The sequence below is a fragment of the Tachypleus tridentatus genome, chromosome 1 (assembly GCF_004210375.1).
Source record: "Tachypleus tridentatus isolate NWPU-2018 chromosome 1, ASM421037v1, whole genome shotgun sequence".
Classification (NCBI taxonomy): Eukaryota; Metazoa; Arthropoda; class Merostomata; order Xiphosura; family Limulidae; genus Tachypleus; species Tachypleus tridentatus.
The window spans coordinates 2,511,257-2,528,597 of record NC_134825.1 but is presented as its reverse complement, the minus strand read 5'-3'; the positions used below and the strand labels follow the sequence as shown (position 1 = coordinate 2,528,597).

Sequence of the window (17,341 nt, the reverse complement as noted above, 5' to 3'; positions counted from 1 at the left end):
AGTGAACAATTCATCTTAATGACCTACATTAAAGAACTTTCCAGCTGAAAATTGTAACAACTATCAAGTATTGATAAATGCATTATCCAGATTATCCATAACATTTAGAGTGACACACCAAACAGAAGTATCCAAAGAAGATCTCTGGAGTAAGTTAAAGAAAAATGGAGACCTGACCTTAAGTTGTGAAAGGTTTGGAAAAGCTTAATCAACTGTTTCATATGAAGCTTTCAAATAAAATGAGGATGCAATAATTAGGCTAAGCAAAGTAAATGTACATCTTTAACCCTATGTCATCTGCTAGATCTAAGTGTACAAGTCATGATCTGTTAGAGTTGTATTCAAATAACTTTATTTTTGACTTATATCAATAAACCTAAAAATTTCGAATTTCTATATTATTCAAGTTTAAATTTCTTAAATTACCAATCTTCCCTTGTCTGTCTTATTTAAAAACCTGAATTACCATTTTAGATTTTTTATATCCTTTTATTATCTTTTGAACTTCCAACTAATCAGAAACAGATACTATAGACGTAACATTATGTAACTTAACTACAATCTTCCTGATTTAGTGAGAAAGAAAAATGTGTCAAGCCCACATGGTAAGCACCTCCCACGTCATTTCAAACATTGCTTTCCAACATTGTTACTCGATAATTTACAAATAACAGAAGTACAAAAAAATCTTTACAGGAGTATTTTGTTTTACAGCTTGTAAGTAACTACTTAACCTCAGTTTTATTACCTGTGACAGTGAGTTTTGGCTTTAAGAAGCTAACAGAATTTTCTTAATCCATTTATACAGTACTGTGAAAAGTGTTAGGACAAAGTCAAAAATTAAATGTAAGGTTACATTCAAAGAACAATAAAACATCAATTACTGGTAAAACACAAAAATGTTATTAATATTCATATTTGCTTACAAGAAAAACTCAGTGGAAGTGCTTGTGTTTAGCAAACAGTTAATATTTTGTATGTCCCCTTTTGCTTTAATAACTGCACACAGTCTTTTAGGCATTGTTGTGACATCTTTAAATAACAGTGTCCTTTGAGATTTTATTCCAAATGTCTCTAATATACTCTCAAAGTTTCTTTGAAAGTCACATTTGATTTGTCAAGTTTTTGATATATCAAACCCCACATCTGCTCAGCATCTTTCTTAGCTAAATAATTTCTGCATAGGCTGAACAAGTGTTTAGAGTTCTTACACTCTTGGTAGTAGAATTCTTTACAAATACTATACAAACTACTAGGTATACCATCACAGACCAGTATCTGATGGTACTTCTGCTGATCCAGTATTTCATTTATTTTGCAAATATCTCCCGTAACTTCTGTAGAAAAAACACCCCAAAACCTGTCACACTGTCTCCCCCATGTTTCATGATAAGTGCTATCCATTGAGGTAAGTATTTTTCACCTTTTTTCCACTGAATGTACAACCTACACTTGGAGAATTTATCTGTTGATGACACCCTTTTATCCAATCATCAACAGTCCAGTTTTTGTAATTTTTAACAAATGTTAGTCCCTTGATAATATTTGGAGATCAAAGTAAAGATTTTAACTGCTAGAAGTCCAAATGTTCCATTCTCATTCAGTCTTCTTTATATTGTAGATCTGGACACTCTTCTCTCATTTGGTACATGATTATTTATCTCATACTTGAGATCAGTGGCAGTCTTCCTTCTGTCTCAAAAGCTGGAGTTACAAATGGGAACATCAGTTGGCTGAATGATCCTCACAGACAAAAGCTTTCAAAGAGATAAAAGAGGGAAATAGTAGCAGAATCAAGTTCTGGTTCATGGGCATCACTTATTGCACTTGTAAAGGATGGATTCATAAGGTTCAGCATGGGCTATTGGAAAGTAAATTAAATCACAAAGGATATCTACCAACTTCCAACTGACTATACTTTGAACGGATTATCCAAATTGTAAAGGATGGATTCATAAGGTTCAGCATGGACTATTGGAAAGTAAATTAAATAACAAAGAAGGATATCTACCAACTTCCAACTGGCTATACTTTGAATGGATTATCCAAATTGTAAAGGACGGATTCATAAGGTTCAGCATGGGCTATTGGAAAGTAAATTAAATCACAAAGAAGGATATCTATCAACTTTCAACTGGCTATACTTTGAATGAAGTATCCAAATTGTAAAGGATGGATTCATAAGGTTCAACATGGACTATTGGAAAGTAAATTAAATCACAAAGAAGGATATTTACCAACTTCCAACTGGCTATACTTTGAATGGATTATCCAAATCAAAAGTTTTCAAAACCAAATTTGAGGAATGGATATTGGCAAGTGTAAATCAACAAAGTAGAGAAAAGACAATATTTACTGTAGAAAACAGACTGGTAATTTTTTTTGCATATAAATTTCTCAACAAGTGGGTTTCTCGACATCACTGATTATAATGCTAAATGTCAATAATTAATAGTGTCTAAGCTTCCCTGGAATGTCATACTCATTTACCTGAAGGACATAGTTGCACACAGGAAGACCTTTGATAAGGCTTATGAAGATCTAAGGAGGACTCTGGTTTAACTGAGAAAACTGAACTTTAAGTTGGGTCTAAAGAAGTGTAAATTTCTCAAGAAGTACCTGCAAATCCATCCACTGTTCCAAATAGGCCATCATTAAAGAACCTGTATGAGGTAAAAGGATTTCTTGGACTATTGTCTTGTAAAATCATTCTCTCTTGTGGCATATCCTCTATGTAAATTACTTTAAAAAAATAAAGGTTTGTTGGATGTATGGCTGTGAACAAGCATCCTACAAACTGAAGAAAGAATTAAACAATGCTCCCATATTAGCAAACTTAAGTCTTAAAGATCTATTCATTTTAGATACAGGCTCCAGTGAGAGTAGTATTATTACAAATACAATACAGTAAAGCATGTGTGTTTGCTTATTAAAGTAAGTGAATATTGCAGGAAAGAGATACTGTAACACTTGAACAAAAATCACTTCTATTTAGAGTGTTCCAGAAACTTTAGGAGCATAACTTTAACACTGTTCGTCTGCAATTAAACTAAGTGTTCTTATCAACTTATTAGCAAGAAAACTCACTGAGTAAATGCATAAGTAATTTAGGCATACACTAGTTTCACAATTTATGTTTAAGAGCTGTTGATAAAGTTACGCCTTTTCATTATTTTTACATGGACTGCATCTTCATGAAATAATCTAAAATATTCCATTCCACAACAGAATAAATTACAGCAATATATAAGATAATAATATAATTCTAATATAATTGGAATATATAATCAATAATGAATTTATACTTATTACACACTAAATAAACTTATACATGAAAACAATTTTGATTACAAAAGAAATACTTCTAAAATGTTTCACGTAAGTTAATTTAATTTCATGGATGAGGGGTTGAAACTTAAAAAACATTTGTCAAAAAACAGACAAAAATCTATTTATCCCTAAGTAAATGATTTTGAGAGTCTTAACTTCATTTAAATATTGAGATAAAATATATGGTCAAGTGACTTTACAACTTTCAAAATGTACACTTTACCTCATTATCTGTGAATCTACTGGCTGAGATATCTTCATTTTCCTAAAATAAAGGCACACTTTTATCTATCTCAGAATTAAAATGGCAGTGAAAACAAAAACATCAAATTATTTATAGTATCAATAGAACTGTAGTAGTTAGTTGTAGTACAAGTAATACTGTTGTAACTGTTAGTATAACACCATACTAATCTGTTGTTGTACCAACAGCAGCACACTAAATGTAGAAGGAATAACACAGTAGTAGTTAACTGTGTTATAGGCATAACTGTAGCATTTTTAGTATGAATAACACTGAGTTAATTATCTGTTAATAAGCAAAACTAAATTAGTTGTAATATGAGTAATGCTCTAGTATATACATTAGTACAAATTATGCTACTAACTAGCTATAGCACAAATTACACTAGTAATTAGCTGTAGTATGAACAGAAGTGTAGTAATTAGTTGTACTATTAACAGCACTGTAGGAATTATTTTTTAGTATGATAACAATTAATTGCAATACAAATAGTGATGAAGTATTATAGCATAAACAACACTAGTAATTAACTAATTTGAATAATGCTATAGCAGTTAGCTGTAGTAGGAATAACTACTTCAGTTAGCTGTAGTATGAATAACTACTGCAGTTAGCTGTAGTATGAATAACACTATGGCCACAGTGTACAGATGAAAAAAGTCCAACCCGTAAACACTACAATGGCAGTAATTGTGTTAAATGAACAGTATAATGTTTATTGAAAATTTGTAAAATGCAGTTAAGCACAGTTTAAAATATTCTCAGAAAAAAAAACTCAAATATTAATATTACAACAAATAAATACCACAACAAAACTATTAATACAACATAAAAGTTTATTTTAATGAGTATTTTACAAATCACAAATTATATCAACTAAAGAACAGATTCCTGAAGTAATTCAGTTAAACTAAAACTACATCTCAAATCACAGCATACAAAACCAATCAATGTGTGGTACACACCAAGCTCAATATCTTACATGTAACTTACCCAAATGGAGTTGAAACAAGATACAAGTGACAGTATACAAATGTCATTATAGCTGACATTATAGCTATTTCTTGATCTCCAGCATTACTACTATTTTGCCCATCTAAGCATTGAGAATGCTTGCTCCAATCTTATATTCCACTTGAATGACCTTGGCAAATTCTAATTAAAAAATTCTTCACAAATGTCAGTGCTCTTCCTACTTACGTATTGTATATAACACCTAATTCAGATAATGAAATCACTTTTGTGAGACTTGCACCAACTCTTAGTGGGGAGGTCAGACGGGATAGTATCAAGAAACGTAGGTTTGGGAAAGTGTTAACTTTCAATACATACTTACCACTAACTGACGTTATAGCTAGAATCCCTCACAGAGAAGATGGATGCATTATCTATAATATCTAGAATCCCTCACAGAGAAGGTGGAGGCATTATCTATACAGAAAGTATCTGCACAGAACATGAATGCACCAAGATAAGATTGGTACACAAATGGAAGAATCACACCACATCCAGACTATGTATACTCCTCACCCATAACCTGTACCAAAGGTGGAATAATACACAAGTAGTCATCATTATAGGCCAGCCCCAACCAAACAACTGTGGTTTTATAACTTGGGGTTTGAATCAAGGGGGTCTTGTTCCCTATATCTCACAATCTACATTTGTGAGTAGATCCTAAACTGCAGCCATACAGTGATGCATTCCAAACCACCAGAATTATGATGAGAAAGTAAGCCCACTGAAATGGACAAATTTTCTCCTCCACTTGAAGTCTGAAAGGCAACACCCTGATTCACAATGATGGGATCATGCATGCCTTAGTGAACCAAAGGAACTTATCTTATCCAATTTAGAATTATGAATATTCATCATCACTTCCCAGATGAGTGGACAAAGAACATTCCATTGTCCCCAGAAGCATGAATAGGGCATTGAATGCTATGTTCAACCAAGGACACAAGATAACACAACTTAATGTTCCATGAACAATTTACTAAACAAGCATTGGTCAAAAAGAGAGCCATTCACACACCAACCAGATAACGTAGTAACAAATCTGAATTAGTTCTACAAGTTGACTCACACAGAGGCTGGTGCTGCTCCAATAGACATCTGGGAAAAACATCCAATGACATGAATAACAAGGCCCCAAACTTTGCCCTCTTCTTCAAGAGTAAAAAACAAACTGTGAAACTTCAGAAGAAAAATTCCTGTCAAACACTGAAGCGACTAGAAATTGGGTTTGGTAAAGACTCTCTTGCTCCACCAGTGGAATCTTTAGGAAGGGAGAGTAATGCATGTTGGGAAGTCCAGAGGAACAGTACTCTGCAGAAACTGCAAAAGGTCCCTAAATTTTTAAAAGCAAACTAACTGATTTGTTCAACCAATTGATTAGCATGATCCCCTTTTGCTTTACTCATGATAGTCCATGAAAATATGAATACCATCTAGTAGATGACTAAATGGTTTTATGGAACACCCCATTTCAATATAGCCTATTGCATATCTGTAGTAAAAGTGGTTACTAGAATAGAATTGGAATAATAAAGCATACCTACATGGTCAACACTTGTAACAGTGTGTGATCCCATGGAAAGTAGAGAGCTCAGGGAAAGAAAAGGAGACTGAATGATGGAGAAAGTTATTCAATCGTGGTTAAAATTTAATAGATGTGGTCAATGTAGGATATAGCCAAAAACCTTCAGAAGAGGAAGCTTCCAGATCACACATGTAATGAGAGAGGAAAGTATTAAAAGTCTACATATCAGCCCACACAGTCTTCCAGATCACACATGTAATTAGAGAGGAAAGTATTAAAAGTCTACACATCAGCCCACACAGTCTTCCAGATCACACATGTAATGAGAGAGGAAAGTATTAAAAGTCTACATATCAGCCCACACAGTCTTCCAGATCACACATGTAATGAGAGAGGAAAGTATTAATAGTCTACATGTCAGCCCACACAGTCTTCCAGATCACATGTAATGAGAGAGGAAAGTATTCATAGTCTACATAGTCCACACAGTCTTCCAGATCACACATGTAATGAGAGAGGAAAGTATTAAAAGTCTACATATCAGCCCACACAGTCTTCCAAATCACACATGTAATGAGAGAGGAAAGTATTCATAGTCTACATATCAGCCCACACAGTCTTCCAGATCACACATGTAATGAGAGAGGAAAGTATTAATAGTCTACATATCAGCCCACACAGTCTTCCAGATCACACATGTAATGAGAGAGGAAAGTATTAATAGTCTACATATCAGCCCACACAGTCTTCCAGATCACATGTAATGAGAGAGGAAAGTATTAATAGTCTACATATCAGCCCACACAGTCTTCCAGATCACACATGTAATGAGAGAGGAAAGTATTAAAAGTCTACATGTCAGCCCACACAGTCTTCCAGATCACACATGTAATGAGAGAGGAAAGTATTAATAGTCTGCATGTCAGCCCACACAGTCTTCCAGATCACACATGTAATGAGAGAGGAAAGTATTAATAGTCTACACATCAGCCCACACAGTCTTCCAGAGGGCAAATCAACTGAGCAGCTAATGAGATTGAGATATAAAGAAGCTGGTGAGACATGACTTGCAGAAGATTACTCTCTTATAATAAAAATCCATTATGGATAATGTAAATCAATTTGCAGAACCACTTCTTAAAGTAATGGAAGATAAATCATAGATAATCAATGGATCTTAGTTAATAATCAATCAGCTCCTAGTAACCCTAAATGAATTAATACAAGTTGCATAAAACTCGAGGGTCCTGACAGGATATAAGCAATCAGGGTCAGAGTAGTCATAAAGGTGAGAAATGACTGGAAAATGGACTGGTGAGAAGGACTTCTCCTCTTCTCTGGCAGAAAAGTCCTTTCCAGGTAAAGTAAGACAAATGTGGAATGCTAGAGAGTCTTGTGTACACGTATTGATTACAACTCTAACTGATAACATTCACATGCCAACAACAATAAAAACATAATTTAAGTGAATGGTGACACAAAGAACATGGAGCTAAAAGGTTGAATGAACGATGAGAAACCATATGTAAATTCCAATTCAGCAACTGAAATAGCCATTTAGGCCGAAGGATGCAAAAAAAATTTTAGTAGTTCAGATATCACTGGAGAGTCAAAAACCTACCTGTACTTGAAATAGTGAAATATAGTTGATAAGGATACCTCATAAGGCCACACTAGATTAAGCAAGTAATAATCCAAGTAAAGGAATGAGATGTTAGATACTACAGGATGAAGAGGGTCTTAGTTCTTTTCAGTACACCACTGACAATAAGTGCCATTTCAATTGATAATTAACCTTAGTTTGTCTATGAAGAGATTTAGTTAGACACAGAGACACCTTAAAATTTAAACCCTTTCTTTGGGAAAAGGATTGCATAATTTTCAAGCATTAAGATTGAGTTTCTGAACATCTGAGTGAAGAATATCTAATCAAGGTTGTCTCACCAAAGATGACTAAAAAGCAAGTGGCAGAAGTGGACATATCTGCAGATACTTAACAGGAAACTACATCTGAATTGGCCAAAAGCATACAGATGTAAACCCATCCAGCCTTGACTGAATTCATCTACTGCCAATGCCCAAGTATGAGATATATGAAACCAAAACAACTCTAGTTGAGAATTCCAATGAGTTGCAAAAGCATTGACCATTGGAGATCCAAATGGAGAGCAAATCCACTGAAATACTGCATAGTGTAACATCCATTATGTTAAAAGAATCTTGTTGAGCCAGACAAATGATCTGCAATTAAATTCACTACTTCTGGAACATGGCGTGTTAAAATACTGATAAGATGAGAGTGAGCCCAGTAGAGAAGACTCAAAGTGCAAAAGTAAAAATCTTGAGAATGTGTGCCCTTCTGATAAGAAATACAAGAAACCACTGTGGATCTATCGAATGGTATCATAACAATTTTCCCCTTCAAGAAAGACAGACCTTGAACCACTGGCCAGTGTACAGTAAGGAGTTCAAGAACACTGATGTAAAGGGTTGGCTGCTCTTCCATCCAAATACCCTCAAACTCCTGACCTTGGAGACATGTCCCCTATTCCTGAAGGGATGCATCTGTAACAGATGGATCTCAGGACAAACTGGTGAAACTGGTAACCAAATAGTAGTGTTGTTCCAATCTAACCACTCCTAAAGGCCTTTGACGTTGCTCCAGAGTTAAGAAACTGGATGATTCAGAGGATTGGAATGCATAATCTACTGGACGCTGAAGGAACTTCATATGTGCTCATCCCAAAGGAATTAAAGGCTTGAGGGAAGCCAACACACCCAAAAAAGAGAGAGCCATCTGTACAGTAGGAGAAAGAGACACAAGTAAAAGCCTGACTGCTCTTTACATAGACTGATGCCTGATGAGAGTCAGGTGAACATGACTTAAGTATGTATTAAAAAACACACCAAGCTGGCCAAGGTATTGAGTTAGTGATAAAATGGATTTTTCCACTCTGATAAAGAAGCTCACCTTTGTGGCTTCTGAAATAAAAATCTGGGTGTGTTGTTCTGCTAACTGATAAGATGATGCCAGAAAAAGCCAACTGTCATTTTATAAATATGTGTGCAGTCAAAAGGAATGCAGGTGACAAGGAAAAGCTTGAAAAACCATGCAGAAGACAAAGTGCTAATGTGAGGTCAATAGACAGAGCCCTGAACTGCAGCTCTTGACCCTTGTGCACATATAGTAGAAATATGCAAGATGATTCTTATATAGCATTGTGGAAATAAGCATTGGTAACACTGAACTTTGTCATTCAATGCCCAGGTGCAATGTGCCATTGCAGGTTAAGAAAAGATTCCATTGTAGAGCAAGGAGGGTCCAAAAATTGAGCTGAGAAAGATTGATAATTGGACACCAATCTCCTGTCTTCTTTGGTACAACAAATAAACAGGAATAAAATCCCAGAAGAACAGGAATGACTTTCTCTACTGCCCTTTTGGCTAACTCTCTTATGGCATGGGAACAAAACTCCACTCCCCATTGATCTGTTGGAGGTGTAAAAGTAATGGATTGTGAAGATAATGGAGGAGGTGATGTAAATTGAATGACCAACCTTGATGCCAGAATATGGAGTACCTATTGATCCATGGTGAAAGAACTCCAGATGTCTGTAAAATGATGTAATTGTGCTCTCACTAGTTCTCCACATGATAGTCACTGATGCTGCTGTTGTCAGTCCATCCTAGCAGAAGATCCTCAAATATAAAGACAAACTCTATAGTGGGAACCAACAGATCGAGGGACTGAAGTCAGGGTTAGGAAAACATGATGAGCTGATACTTCCAAAATACCTGCAGGAGCCAAAGAAAGGCAAGAGGCCAATGACAATAATGAAATGTAAACGAGCAGGACCAATCCATCATTCAAATGTCTATGGGACTCCAGCAAACAACATGAGATGAAAAAAAGGAGCTTCCCATTACTCTCTGAGGGCAACAGAGGGTAAACTAACACTCCAAAAATGCATCTCTACCCAACAAATCCCAAAAACAGACAAACCAGGAAACTAAGAAAAAAACTCACGATGACAATCAGACCAAGGTAGATGTCAGCAAAAGCTCCACCTTGTCCTCATGTTGCTGTATGGAAAGTTTATTTGCTTCAGACAAAAGCTGAATTGGAAAATGCATACCTCAAGACAGTTATGAGAGTACAATGACTCCAAGGAAACTGATCTGTTTAAATTGATCACAGGTTCTAATCTAGAACCCTACAGTTCCAGCATACAGTCCAGTCACTGGGAATCTCTAATTATGCCTCCTCTTGGCAGTTATAAGCCAAGGTATGCTGTTCAGATAAATATGAGGGACAAGGCATAGCTATCTTGTCAAATGACTGAGCAGAAAATCACCCAGCAGGAACACCAATATCAGGAAAAGGAGAAAGAAATAACTATTCACTTACTGTTCCTTTTTCCAACAAGTTGTAATCCATTATTGATGTCTAAAATACATATTATAATACCTCACTGTTGTCTATAAATCATGTTATAAATCTGATTTCTAAAAAAAATGTTATAAAATGACAATGATGTCTGTACAAATTTTATAGTACCACAGAACTGTCTATAATTCTTTGTGGATGTTAAGAAATATTTTTAAATTATGGCACAACTTATTGTTAAAATCACATGAATTTTTCTTGTATCTAATTTTAAAGAATCTCAAATTTGAAAAAAAAAACAAAGAACTGATAAAAGTACTCACAGCAGCTAATTTTGTTACAAGATGTGCAGAAGCCATCTTAGCAATCTTACTTCCAAATGTTACATTCTGTTGATACTTGAGCACCAGGTCTAAGGAATCACTTGAAGAGAGAATAAATACTGCTAAACCACGCTCCTCAAACACATAGATCTGAAAAAAACAAGTTTTCCTAATCATTAAATTTTTTAATGTTACAAGATAAATGTAATAGGAAGTCCTTAAAGTATATTCTTAGAACAGAGAAACTATTCAATTATTACTCTTACAAAGTGAAAAATAACTAAAACAGACACTAAAGCATCAACTGTAAATGAAGAAGAGTAAAATATTCCCATGTGTTCAGAGTACTGGATCTGGATTAAAATGCTACTCCAACTGAATGAATCATCCTGCACAAGCTGTCTCACAAGGAAGCAACTGTGTTCATTAGTAGCATACAAGGATAGAAGCACAAACCTGGGTTATGACTTTGTTGATCAAACAATACAAGCACCTGAGAGCAAAAGGTAGGATACTAAATGGTGGGGAAAGAAGAATATCAAAATAATATTGACATCCATCATCCAAAAGCTATAAGTAAATGTTTACTAAAGTATGCAGAGGGACTTCATGAAAAAAACAAAGAAGGTCTAAGGAAAGATTAATATGCAACAGACCTATAACCAGAACCACAGAAATAACTAGAACCTGAAATAAAATCCTGAATATGCAAGATTGACAAGTGGTATAGCATACTGGGAAAGTGGAGTCTACATCACTTTCAAAAGATGATGGCCAGAAAATGTATGCTGAGGAATATGGAAGGAGACATTACATGGGAATAAAAGGGGAAGGTGAAGGAATAAATCTTATGCAAACACCCAAATGGACCAAAGTGATATCATAATAGAGGAACACAAATCAGGTTAAATTAGACCAATTATGCCAGAACATGAGATAGATACTGGTACCATTGGTGGTGTGGAACTTGGTGATAAACAAGAAATGAAGGAGAAATGGTAAATAGCATCTATGATTGATGTCTATGATTTTGACATTCTCCAAATTTGATTACCAACAAGTTGTGGGTTAGCACCCATTAACTGACAATGCATCCCTATCCAAGAGGTCCAAACAGCCAAGGAGCCATGTCTCAAATGATAAAGGTGCCAACATCGAAAATATAATTGAAAAAGTATCCTCAGAAGACCCTCTTGGGAAGCAGTAGATCACACAGGAAAGGACATGAATGTTGGATAGGAAATGTAGGAGTGTAATAAGGGTCAAATGGAGGCAGGATAATTGGGTATTTAAAAAACACACAGAAGAATCAGGGCACACTGCATATCTGAATCAAGGACTAACAGCAGGAAATCTAAATATGGAAAATTGGTATACTGATATATTAAAGCATAGCTAACAGGAGCATGATAGAGATGAGATATGCAGTACAATGCAGCTATACCATACATAAACATGTGATGTTACGTTGGCCCTTCTATTTTAGTAGTGAGCAAAATCTGCATCATAGAGGGCAGAACAAATCAAAGAAAGCCACTACGAAAGAACATACGATATCATACCCAAACACATAAAAAACTTCTACTTACATCCATTCTTCATTTAAAAAATGTCTAAAAGAGTTTCAAAGTAATTGTAAAACCTAAATGAAGTACTTTTGAAAATGTCATAGATTCTTAAATAAATCCAAGTATGAAATAGCCTGTTTTAAGATGAATTGGATAAAATGAACAATTCTTAGATGTACTATTTGAATATTTTTTATCATTTATTTTGTACACATCACTAAAAGAAGGAATAAAAATTACTTCAAAAATGAAAATGTTAATATATTTGAAAATACTATGGAACAGTCCAATAAGTGTTTATTAATTCTTTTGCAATGGACTCAGTATAATATACACGTTTGTCTACAGATTTCCACACATTGAGCATTTGCAATACAACTTCTGATACAGCAAGTTTATATTCACAAAATTCTGTAGACTTTTGAAAACTATTTTAATAGTTTTGTCAATAAAAAATCAGATTTTTTAATAAAATATTTTCCTAAAAATCTGTTTGTGAAAATAAGAGTCCGTTTTGTTACCATTCTTAGTGCAAATAGATTTCATGTTTTGTCCCAAACTCTCAAATATTATTTGTACATTTCACAAACTTCTCTTCAATAAGACTTCATATTTTATGTTATTTTCTATACTGTAACAATGTGGAATTCTCTTAACTGACCAACTTCATAACAATCATAAAAAATTAGGAAATAAATATAAATTATGCTTTTTTGTGTGTCAAAATGACTATGTGTTATAACATAAAAATACAAATATTTAACCTAAGTAACTTAAGTCTCATAACATCATATTTTTATAATATTTTTCATTATATTGACCTTCTAGTCATGCTTAGCTAACATTACATAACTTGGATTGATGCAGTGCATGTGCACTTATGATACCGTATCCAATAGTATAAAAGTGGCATGGTTTTAGCTGTGTTTAGTTTGGGCACTCCCATCCAGATCTCAGGCATCAAATCTTCAAATCCCAGCCAAGACAATATTCTTGCCTGGCCCCAAGTCGTGCTATTTGAGTTGATGTCTCATCGGCTTTTCGAACTACAGGCTCCAGTCTGGCCTTCTTCCTTTGTGCCGCTTTTGTCTCACTCCCTTTTCTCACCCATCATTTTCATAATGCCCCATCTCACTTCATCACTTTAAACAAGTCAAATCAAATTACAGAAAACTTTCACGTAAAAGTAAATAACCACTGTTGGGGAGAGAATTCTTCACACTAATCTCTTTCCAAACCAAATCTTTGCCAAGTTTGTTTCATTTCTGTGTTTAGTAAGACTAGTATTTTGTATTACCAGTAACATTTAAATTATTATATATATGTATACAGGTTATTACATTTAGAAATAATTTATAATTATTATTTTCTAAAAATACAGAACAATAAATAAAGATGCAAAGCAAACAATTCTCTTCTCACTACAACCTTTGTACTTGTCTGTTACTGGATATCGGTTGTTAAGCCTTTTAAAATTTCACTCTTGCATGATGTGAAACAATTTTTTTTTTTTTTAAGGTTTTATATAAAGTTGAATAACCGATAAAATCATACATAACTACACTGATACCACTGATAAGCTTGGTAACAAAGCTGTACTTAGGTCTAAAAAAGGTATGAAACTTTGGACAGACTAAACACACAACTTATATCCTTGAAATCTTGGATCATATAAACATAGTAGTCTTTTCACAGAGTGAAATGGCTAAGAAAACCACTAGGGGGACATTCTGAGCTGTTGATTGGTTATTCACATCATACATTGAACTAAATGTATACAAGTGATCCTTTCAAAAAATGGAAAGAGGTGAACAAACTACGGTGTTTAATTCAGTACATATCTCAGCAAAATAATGAGATGCGAGGTTCTTATTTTATATTCTAACTTGTTGGTGCTAATAATTCAAGTTACTAATTTTGACAAAACTAAAGACTTAGTATCTGGAAATCACAAACATCTCATTTTAAACAGTGCTGCATTAAACATATCACATGACTCACCAAAATCTATATTTAGATGTGTTCCTTTAATATTTACGTTTCAATTAAGAAATTAACTTGTGTATAATATTAAAGGTTGAATTATAATCTACAATTTGATTCCAACTTCTTGACAAAAATTCACATATAGTAGTACAATAAAAGTTCAATTGCAAGTAAGCAAATGGGATGACACAGCCTTTGACCCATGACCCATTGTAAAAGAGTTAAAAAAATTCAAGTTATTTCAGCTTTCTAATAACCATTTTGAAAGTAGGGGCAAGAGCTAGGCTGTCCTAGCTTATTGATTTTGAAATGTGGTGCCCCCCAGAATTATCAATCTTAGAAATTGAAAACACTGCACAAACAGATATTAAGGTTAATTACTAATTTTACAAAATGAAAAACTACTCAAATTTTGGTAATAAGTCAGAAGTGAATTATTAAGTATTGCAAACTGTAAACACCAAAAAAATACAGTAACTGAAGCTGTAATGAATTATCATTCTTACAAACTAAATACACACACTACTCAAACACAGACACCAGTGAATTATTAAAATCAAACTGAAAACACTTCTCAAACACAGACACCAGTGAATTATTAAAATCAAACTGAAAACACTACTCAAACACAGACACCAGTGAATTATTAAAATCAAACTGAAAACACTTCTCAAACACAGACACCAGTGAATTATTAAAATCAAACTGAAAACACTTCTCAAACACAGACACCAGTGAATTATTAAAATCAAACTGAAAACACTACTCAAACACAGACACCAGTGAATTATTAAAATCAAACTGAAAACACTTCTCAAACACAGACACCAGTGAATTATTAAAATCAAACTGAAAACACTTCTCAAACACAGACACCAGTGAATTATTAAAATCAAACTGAAAACACTACTCAAACACAGACATCAGTGAATTATTAAAATCAAACTGAAAACACTACTCAAACACAGACACCAGTGAATTATTAAAATCAAACTGAAAACACTTCTCAAACACAGACACCAGTGAATTATTAAAATCAAACTGAAAACACTACTCAAACACAGACACCAGTGAATTATTAAAATCAAACTGAAAACACTACTCAAACACAGACACCAGTGAATTATTAAAATCAAACTGAAAACACTACTCAAACACAGACACCAGTGAATTATTAAAATCAAACTGAAAACACTTCTCAAACACAGACACCAGTGAATTATTAAAATCAAACTGAAAACACTTCTCAAACACAGACACCAGTGAATTATTAAAATCAAACTGAAAACACTACTCAAACACAGACACCAGTGAATTATTAAAATCAAACTGAAAACACTTCTCAAACACAGACACCAGTGAATTATTAAAATCAAACTGAAAACACTTCTCAAACACAGACACCAGTGAATTATTAAAATCAAACTGAAAACACTACTCAAACACAGACACCAGTGAATTATTAAAATCAAACTGAAAACACTACTCAAACACAGACACCAGTGAATTATTAAAATCAAACTGAAAACACTACTCAAACACAGACACCAGTGAATTATTAAAATCAAACTGAAAACACTACTCAAACACAGACACCAGTGAATTATTAAAATCAAACTGAAAACACTACTCAAACACAGACATCAGTGAATTATTAAAATCAAACTGAAAACACTTCTCAAACACAGACACCAGTGAATTATTAAAATCAAACTGAAAACACTTCTCAAACACAGACACCAGTGAATTATTAAAATCAAACTGAAAACACTACTCAAACACAGACACCAGTGAATTATTAAAATCAAACTGAAAACACTACTCAAACACAGACACCAGTGAATTATTAAAATCAAACTGAAAACACTACTCAAACACAGACACCAGTGAATTATTAAAATCAAACTGAAAACACTACTCAAACACAGACACCAGTGAATTATTAAAATCAAACTGAAAACACTACTCAAACACAGACACCAGTGAATTATTAAAATCAAACTGAAAACACTTCTCAAACACAGATACCAGTGAATTATTAAAATCAAACTGAAAACACTTCTCAAACACAAACACTACTTCAAATTAAGTAACAAAGAATAAACAAATTTGTAAACTTGTGTTGACTCCTTGTTAAAGTTGAACAGCTGAAAATCTTTACAATATTTAGTTACCTACTTAGTTTTGTTACTCTTACACACTTTAGTTACTTAAATATCTAATTCAATTAATTAATTATCTACTTCAATTAATTAATTATACTTAACTAGCTCAATTATTTAGTAACCTACATTGTTTAGTTATTTCGTTATCTAATTTATTTAGTTACAAACCTAGTTAGATTAGTTACTTTAGTTTCATTACTTAGTTGTCTACTTAGTTCAAAAAATTCAGTTACCTGATTACTAAGATTAACCTAATTCAGTTATTTAAACACCTACTTAGTTTTATGAAAGTCCATTTTCTAAGATAGCTTGATAGCTCTAATGAAATGTGCTAGTTTTAATATTAGTTCTTCATCCAATAAGAATAAACAATACAGTTAAGTACTAAACTAGTTCATGAAGGAAATTTCACATCTTACTTTATCACAAAACCTCAAGCATACAAACATTCCTGCATTATGAATTTGTTTGATAATCTGAAAATATATATTTATGCAATAATGTTTTCCTATCTCTTTCAGAAAAAGAAAACCATGATTCTTCAAATAAACAAAACTTCATAAAAATCAAAGTATAAAAAAATCTAATCTTTTGTCTCACAAGTGACTAGCTTTTTTGAAGAACAAATCTGCATATACAATAAAAACATATTTTAATCCAGTGAATCCATTAAATCTTGTTTGTCAGTTTACTTGCATTTCCTGCAAATTAACTTATTTTGGATTCACCACCAGATGCTTCAAACACTTCTGAAAGAATGTGCACATTTGAAGACACTGAATGTGAACATGTTGAT

At 33.5% G+C, this 17,341-nt stretch overlaps 1 protein-coding gene across 2 annotated transcripts in view; it reads right to left on the bottom strand.

The window, feature by feature from the left end:
- The window catches only part of LOC143230391 (N-acetylglucosamine-1-phosphotransferase subunits alpha/beta-like), a 179,919-nt gene that overhangs the window by 117,324 nt on the left and 45,254 nt on the right, over positions 1-17,341 (bottom strand). For both annotated transcript variants that reach the window (XM_076464018.1, XM_076463930.1), the window contains exons 6-7: positions 10,827-10,976; positions 3,554-3,595 (exon numbers count right to left, since the gene is read on the bottom strand). In XM_076464018.1, coding sequence (XP_076320133.1) covers positions 3,554-3,595; positions 10,827-10,976 — 192 coding nt within the window. The remainder of the gene's footprint in view (positions 1-3,553; positions 3,596-10,826; positions 10,977-17,341) is intronic.